The sequence below is a fragment of the Cuculus canorus genome, chromosome 31 (assembly GCF_017976375.1).
Source record: "Cuculus canorus isolate bCucCan1 chromosome 31, bCucCan1.pri, whole genome shotgun sequence".
NCBI lineage: Eukaryota > Metazoa > Chordata > Aves > Cuculiformes > Cuculidae > Cuculus > Cuculus canorus.
The window spans coordinates 1,246,106-1,254,067 of record NC_071431.1 but is presented as its reverse complement, the minus strand read 5'-3'; the positions used below and the strand labels follow the sequence as shown (position 1 = coordinate 1,254,067).

At 58.1% G+C, this 7,962-nt stretch overlaps 1 protein-coding gene across 1 annotated transcript; it reads right to left on the bottom strand.

Annotated features, from left to right (window-relative positions):
* Positions 1 to 411: 411 nt before the first annotated feature.
* On the bottom strand, positions 412 to 7,913 carry RPS18 (ribosomal protein S18). Its single transcript, XM_054052028.1, has 6 exons — positions 7,837 to 7,913; positions 6,158 to 6,256; positions 5,969 to 6,055; positions 2,952 to 3,053; positions 1,637 to 1,728; positions 412 to 518 (listed from the first exon to the last, which is right to left on the bottom strand). Exons 1-6 carry the CDS (start codon positions 7,837 to 7,839, stop codon positions 443 to 445), a joined length of 459 nt encoding a protein of 152 aa, XP_053908003.1. The 5' UTR covers positions 7,840 to 7,913; the 3' UTR covers positions 412 to 442.
* Between the last annotated feature and the right edge of the window lie 49 nt (positions 7,914 to 7,962).

The following is a 7,962-nucleotide window of genomic DNA, read 5'->3' as shown; positions in this document are numbered from 1 at the left end:
AAGGGTCTGAAGGGTCCCGGGAAGGGTCTGGAGATGCTGGGAAGGGTCTGGAGGGTCCTGGGAAGGGTCTGGATGATCCTGGGGAGGGTCCTGGGAAGGGTCTGGAGATCCCAGAAAGGGTCTGGAGGGTCCTGGGAAGGAAGGACATGAGCCCCAATCCTCGTGCAAAGGCTCCATCTGAGCCCCAATCCTCGTGCAAAGGCCCCATCTGAGCCTCATCCTCGTGTGAACGTTCCCCATGACCCTCATCCTCGTGCAAAGGCTCCGTCTGAGCCCCATCCTCGTGCAAGGAGACACCGCATCCCACTCCCTCTTCCCCGTCCTCGTGCGAAGCCTCTGTCCCCCCTCGTTTGAGGCTCCGTCCCCCCTCGTGCGAAGCTCCCGTCCCCCCTCGTGCGAAGGCTCCGTCGGTGGTGTGAAACTCTCTCTTTCTTTATTGGTGTCACTTTTTCTTGGACACTCCGACGGTTCTCCCGCGTCGTCCCGTGGTTTTCGTGTGCTGTCCTCGCACGCGCAGCCTGCGCACACCCACCGCGGTCACCAACGCCGCCCCAATGCCCTCCAGTGACCCCAAATCCCCCTCCGTGGCCCCAAATCCCCCTTTAATGTCCCCAAACCGCCCTCTGATATCCCCAAATCTCCCTCCAATGGCCCCAAATCACTTTAATGTCCCCAAACCGTCCTCTGATATCCCCAAATCCCCCCTTAATGTCCCCAAATCCCCCTCCGGTGGCCCCAAATCCCCCTCCGTGGCCCCAAATCCCCCCTTTAATGTCCCCAAATCACTTTAATGTCCCCAAATCCCCCTCCGTGGCCCCAAATCCCCCTTTAATGTCCCCAAACCGCTCTCTGATATCCCCAAATCTCCCTCCAGTGTCCCCAAATCACTTTAATGTCCCCAAACCGTCCTCTGTTATCCCCAAATGCCCCTCAATGTCCCCAAATCCACTTTAATGTCCCCAAACCGCCCTCTGATATCCCCAAATCCCCCTCCGATGGCCCCAAATCCCCCCTTAATGTCCCCAAATCACTTTAATGTCCCAAAATGCCCCTCCAATGGCCCCAAATCCCCCCTTTAATGTCCCCAAACCGCCCTCTGATATCCCCAAATCTCCCTCCAATGGCCCCAAATCCCCCTCAATGTCCCCAAACCGTCCTCTGATATCCCCAAATCCCCTTTGATGTCCCCAAATCACCCTCTGATATCCCCAAATGCCCCTCCATGTCCCCAAACCCCCCTCCGATGTCCCCAAATCCCCTTTGATGTCCCCAAATCTCCCTCCAATGTCACCAAATCCCCCTCAATGTTCCCAAATCCCTCCTCAATGTCCCCAAACCACCCTCTGATGTCCCCAAATCCACTTTAATGTCCCCAAACCCCCTCTGATGTCCCCAAACCACCCTCTGATGTCCTCAAATCCCCTCGATGCCCCCAAATCCCCCTCCGATGGCCCCAAACCCCTCCTTGATGTCCCCAAATCCCTCCTTGATGCCCCCAAATCCCTCCTTGATGTCTCCAAATCCCCCCTTTGATGCCCTCAAACCCCTCCTCGATGTCCCCAAATCCCCTTTGATGTCCCCAAACCCTTCCTTGATGCCCCCAAATCCCCCCTCGATGTCCCCCGTGTCCCCTCACCCCCAGAAGTGCCGCAGGCCGCGATGCGCTCGGATCTTCTTGAGCCGCTCCAGGTCCTCACGCAGTTTGTTGTCCAAACCGTTGGCCAAGACCTGGGGACAAAGGGGACATCGGGGACATCAGGGGACAAAGAGGGACACAGAGGGGACATCAGGGACACAGGGGACAAAGAGGGATGTGGGGGTGACATCGGGGAATCAAGAGGGACACGGGGGGACAAAAAGGGACACGAAGGGACATTGGGGGACATCAGGGACACGGGGGACAAAGAGGGACATGAGGGACATCAGGGACACGGGGGACAAAGAGGGATGCGGAGGTGACATCGGGAAATAAAGAGGGACATGGGGGGACATCAGGGAATAAAGAGGGATGTGGGGGAACAAAAGGGGACAAACAGGGACCCGGGGGGACATTGGAGGACATTAGGGACACAAAGGACAAAGAGGGACATGGGGGGACATCAAGGGGACAAAGAAGGACACCGGGGGACATTAGGGGACATCAGGGGACAAAGAGGGACACAGGGGGACATACAGGATATCAGGGATACAGGGGACAAAATGGGACATTGGGGACATGAGGGATACAGAGAACAAAATGGGACATTGGGGACATGAGGGATACAGAGAACAAAGAGGGACATTGGGGGCCAAAGAGGGCCATGGAGGGCCAAAGAGGGACATTGGGGGTCAAAGAGGGACGTGGGGGGTCAAAGAGGGCCATGGAGGGCCAAAGAGGGCCATGGAGGGCCAAAGAGGGACATTGGGGGTCAAAGAGGGATATTGGGGGCCAAAGAGGGACATTGGGGGCCAAAGAGGGACATTGGGGGCCAAAGAGGGCCATGGAGGGCCAAAGAGGGACATTGGGGGTCAAAGAGGGATATTGGGGGCCAAAGAGGGCCATGGAGGGCCAAAGAGGGACATTGGGGGGCCAAAGAGGGATGTGGGGGGTCAAAGAGGGACGTGGGGGGCCAAAGAGGGACATTGGGGGGTCAAAGAGGGACATTGGGGGGCCAAAGAGGGACATTGGGGGGCCAAAGAGGGACATTGGGGGTCAAAGGGGGCCATGGAGGGCCAAAGAGGGACATTGGGGGTCAAAGAGGGACATTGGGGGTCAAAGGGGGACATTGGGGGTCAAAGGGGGCCATGGAGGGCCAAAGAGGGACATTGGGGGGCCAAAGAGGGACATTGGGGGTCAAAGGGGGCCATGGAGGGCCAAAGAGGGACATTGGGGGTCAAAGAGGGACATTGGGGGTCAAAGAAGGCCATGGGGAGCCAAAGAAGGCCCAAGATGGCCACCAGGGCGCCCGTACTTGGCTGTATTTGCCGTCCTTGACGTCCTTCTGGCGATTGAGGAACCAGTCGGGGATCTTGTACTGTCGCGGGTTCTGCATTATGGTGATGACGCGTTCCACCTGTCGCGACCGCAAAGCGCCACTGAGCCAAACCGGCCCCAAACGGACCCGAAACCACCCCAAAACCACCCCCGACCGCCCCAAAACAGCCCCAACTGCCCCAAAGTGGCCCCAAAATGGCCCAAACTCCCCCAAAACGGCCCCAAAATTATCCCGATGCTTCCTAAAATGGCCCCAAAACAGCCCAAATATGGCCCAAAGTGGCCCCAACCACCCCCAAAATGGCCCAAACACCCCAAAATGGCCCCAAAATGGTGCCGATTACCCCCAAAATGGCCCAAACGCTCCCAAAACGGCCCCCAAATTATCCCGATGCCTCCTAAAATGGTCCCAAAATAGTGCTGACTGCCCCAAAAAGGGCCCAAATGCCCCCAAAACAGCCCCAATATGGACCAAAGTGGCCCTTAAATGGCCCAAACCACCCCCACAATGGCCCAACCACCCCCAAAATGGCCCAAACGCTCCCAAAACTATGCTGATGCCTCCTAAAACGGCCCCAAAAAGGTGCTGACTACCCCCAAAAAGGGCCCAAATGCCCCCAAAACAGCCCAAATATGGCCCAAAGTGGCCCCAAAACACCCCCAAAATGGCCCAAACACTCCCAAAACGGCCCCAAAATTATCCCGATGCCTCCTAAAATGGCCCCAAAAAGGTGCTGACTACCCCCAAAAAGGGCCCAAATGCCCCAAAACAGTCCAAATATGGCCCAAAGTGGCCCCAAAACACCCCCAAAATGGCCCAAACACCCCCAAAACAACCCCAAAATTATGCCGATGCCTCCTAAAATGGCCCCAAAAAGGTGCTGACTATGCGAAAAAGGGCCTAAATGCCCCCAAAACAGCCCCAATATGGCCCAAAGTGGCCCTTAAACGGCCCAAACCACCCCCACAATGGCCCAACCACCCCCAAAATGGCCCAAACGCTCCCAAAACAGCCCCAAAATTATCCCGATGCCTCCTAAAATGGTCCCAAAATGGTGCTGACTACCCCAAAAAGGGCCCAAATGCCCCCAAAACAGCCCAAATATGGCCCAAAGTGGCCCCAAAACACCCCCAACCACCCCCAAAATGGCCCAAACACCCCCAAAACGGCCCCAAAATTATCCCAATGCCTCCTAAAATGGCCCCAAAACGGTGCTGACTACCCCAAAAAGGGCCCAAATGCCCCCAAAAGAGCCCAAATATGGCCTAAAGTGGCCCTTAAACAGCCCAAACTACCCCCAAAATGGCCCAACCACCCCCAAAATGGCCCAAACGCTCCCAAAACAGCCCCAAAATTATGCCGATGCCTCCTAAAATGGCCCCAAAATGGTGCTGACCACCCCAAAAGGGCCCAAATGCCCCCAAAACAGCCCCAATATGGCCCCAAAACAGTCCCAACCACCCCCAAAATGGCCCAAACGCTCCCAAAACAGCCCCAAAATTATCCCGATGCCTCCTAAAATGGTCCCAAAAAGGTGCTGACTACCCCAAAAAGGGCCCAAATGCCCCCAAAACAGCCCCAATATGGCCCAAAGTGGCCCCAAAACACCCCCAACCACCCCCAAAATGGCCCAAACGCTCCCAAAACAGCCCCAAAATTATGCCGATGCCTCCTAAAATGCCCCCAAAAAGGTGCTGACTGCCCCAAAAACGGCCCAAATGCCCCCAAAACAGCCCCAAAATGGCCTAAAGTGGCCCCAAAATGGCCCAATCACCCCCAAAATGGTGCTGACTACCGCAAAAAGGGGCTCAAATGCTCCCAAAACTGCCCCAACACCCCCAAAATGGCACCAAAATGGCTCCAACCACCCCAAAAATGGTGCCAATTACCCCCAAAATGGCCCCAACACCCCCAAAATGGCACCAATTACCCCAAAAATGGCCCAAAATGGCACCAAAATGGCTCCAACCGCCCCCAAAATGGTGCCAATTACCCCCAAAATGGCACTGAAACCCCAAAACCGGCACCAAAACAGTGCTGACTACACCAAATATGGCCCAACCACCCCCAAAATGGCGCCGATTACCCCCCAAAATAACCCAAACGCCCCCAAAATGGCACTGATACCCCAAAAATGGCCCCAATTACCCCAAAAATGGCCCAACCACCCCCAAAATGGTGCCGATTACCCCAAAAATGGCTCAAGCGCCCCCAAAATGGCCCCAATGCCCCTCCAAACAGCCCTATAACAGCCCCAACCCCCCCCGATTTGCCCCAAGACCCGCTCAGATTTGCCCCCCCCCCCCAATTTACGCCCCACCCCCTAAATTTACCCACTTCCTTACCCTCCATCAGCCCCCCCCAAAGCCCCATATCCGCTCAGGCCACTCCACCACCCCTCAACCCCCCCAGGTTTGCCCCAAGACCCCCACAGATTTGCCCCCCCACACCCTAAATTTGCCCCAAGACCCCCTCAGATTTGCCCCCACACCCTAATTTGCCCCCAGACCCCCTCAGATTTGCCCCTCACCCCCTGATTTGCCCCCCACCCCCCAGATTTGCCCTCTACCTTACCCTCCATCAGCCCCCCCAAAGTCCCATATCCGCTCAGGCCACTCCACCACCCCTCAACCCCCCCAGGTTTGCCCCAATACCCCCACAGATTTGCCCCCCATACCCTAAATTTGCCCCAAGACCCCCTCAGATTTGCCCCCCACACCCTAATTTGCCCCAAGACCCCCTCAGATTTGCCCCCCACACCCTAATTTGCCCCCAGACCCCCTCAGATTTGCCCCTCACCCCCTGATTTGCCCCCACCGCTCCAGATTTGCCCTCTACCTTGTCCTCCATCAGCCCCCCCAAAGTCCCATATCCGCTCAGGCCACTCCACCACCCCTCAACCCCCCCAGATTTGCCCCCCACCCCCCAGATTTGCCCCCTACCTCCCTGATTTGCCCCCCACCCCCCCCAGATTTGCCCCCCCAGCCCCTCACCTCATCCTCAGTGAGCTCTCCCGCCCGTTTGGTCAGGTCGATGTCGGCTTTACGCAGCACCACGTGAGCGTAACGGCGCCCCACGCCCTGAGGGGTACAAAAAAAAGGGGGTTTGGGGGTTAAATGGGGGTCTTACCCCATTCCTGCCCCCCCCCCCCCCCCCCCCGTGACACCCCCCCCTCTCCTCACTTTGATGGCGGTGATGGCAAAGGCGATTTTACGGCGTCCGTCGATGTTGGTGTTGAGCACCCGGAGAATGTGCTGGAACTTCTCGGGGATCACCAGAGACTGTGGGAGGGGGGAAAAATGGGGGGGACACACGGTTATGGGGGGCAAATACGGTTATGGGGGGCAAATACAGTTATGGGGGGCAGAGAGGGACATGGTTTTGGGGACACACATGGTTATGGGGGGCAGAAAGAAGGGAACATGTTTGGGGGGTGGGGGCGACGTAGGTTTTGGGGGGCAGAGGAAGAAGATGCGGTTATGGGGGGCAGAAAGGGGGGGCCACACGGTTATGGGGGGCAGAAGAGGGGGACACACCCGGTTGTGGGGGACAGAGAGTGTGGACACATGGTTTTGGGGGACACACACAGTGTTATGGGGGACACACACACGATTATGGGGGGAATAGGGACACACACGGTTTTGGGGGGGACACACGATTATGGGGGACACAGACACATACGGTTATGGGAGGCAGAGACGAGGGACACATGGTTTTTGGGGGGACACACGGCTATGGGGCGCAGAAAGGGGGGACGCAAAGAAGGGAACACGTTTAGGGGGTGGAGAGGATGTGGGTTTTGGGGGGCAGAGGAAAAAGACGCAGTTATGGGGGGCAGAAAGGGGAGCACACAGTTATGGGGGGCAGAAGAGGGACACACACACGGGTTTGGGGGGGACACGGTTATGGGGGGCAGAAGAGGGGGCCACACACGGGTTTGGGGGGGGACACGGTTATGGGGGACACACACATGGTTATGAGGGGCAGAAAGGGGGGACACACTCGGTTATGGGGGGCAGAGGGGAACACATTTGGTTATGGGGGGACACATGGTTATGGGGGGCAGAGGAGGGACACATACGGTTATGGGGGAACACACGGGGGACACATACGGTTATGGGGGGACACACGCACGTTTATGGGGGGCAGAGGGGGACACACTCGGTCATGGGGGACACACACGGTTATGAGGAACACAGTGGAAACACATACGGTTTTGGGGGGATACAAACGGTTATGAGGGGACAAAGAGGGGACACACACGGCTTTGGGGGGGCACAGACGGTTATGGGGGACACACACGGTTGTGAGGGACACACACGGTTATGTGGGGGACGGGGGAGACAGACGATTATGGGGGGCACAAGGGGACACACACGGTTATGGGGGGACACACACGGTTATGGGGGACGGAGGGGGGACACACGGTTTTGGGGGACACACACGGTTATGGGGAATGAGAGAGGACACACGGTTACGGGGGGACATATACGGTTATGAGGAGCAGAGGGGGGACACACGGTTTTGGGGGGCAGAGGGGGACACACACGGTTTTGGGGGGGCACACACGGTTATGGGGACATAAACACACACGACTATGGGGGGACACACGCGGTTACGGAGTTAAAGGAGTAACGGGGGGACAACGGCCGCCATGACGGACCAGGCCTCGCCAAGGCCGTGAGGGGGGGGGTGTGGCATGTCCGCCCCCGTCCCGCCGCCATCCTTGCCCGCCGCCATCCGTTCCCGCCGCCATCCCCTCCCTCCTCGCCCGCCGCTCCCCCTCGCCCCCTCGCCCCCTTCCCGCCGCTCCCCCGCTCCTCCCGCACTCGGATGGCGGCAGATTCCACCGAGCGCTCACCATGGCGGCGGCGTCCTCCTCTCAGCGCTCAGGCGGGAAGGGAAGGGCGGAAGTGACGTCACCGCGGCGGGAGGGGGGCGCGAGTCACGTGACGGAGGCTGCGGAGAAAAGTGCGGAGGGCGGTGT

Excerpts from the sequence above, each read along its gene's own strand:
- RPS18 (XM_054052028.1), bottom strand. Across the intron at positions 6,056-6,157 it reads TTGCCATCACCGCCATCAAA|GGCGTGGGGCGCCGTTACGC; the intron begins GTGAGGAGAGGG and ends TGTACCCCTCAG. Across the intron at positions 519-1,636 it reads GGCCTGCGGCACTTCTGGGG|GCTGCGCGTGCGAGGACAGC; the intron begins GTGAGGGGACAC and ends GGGTGTGCGCAG.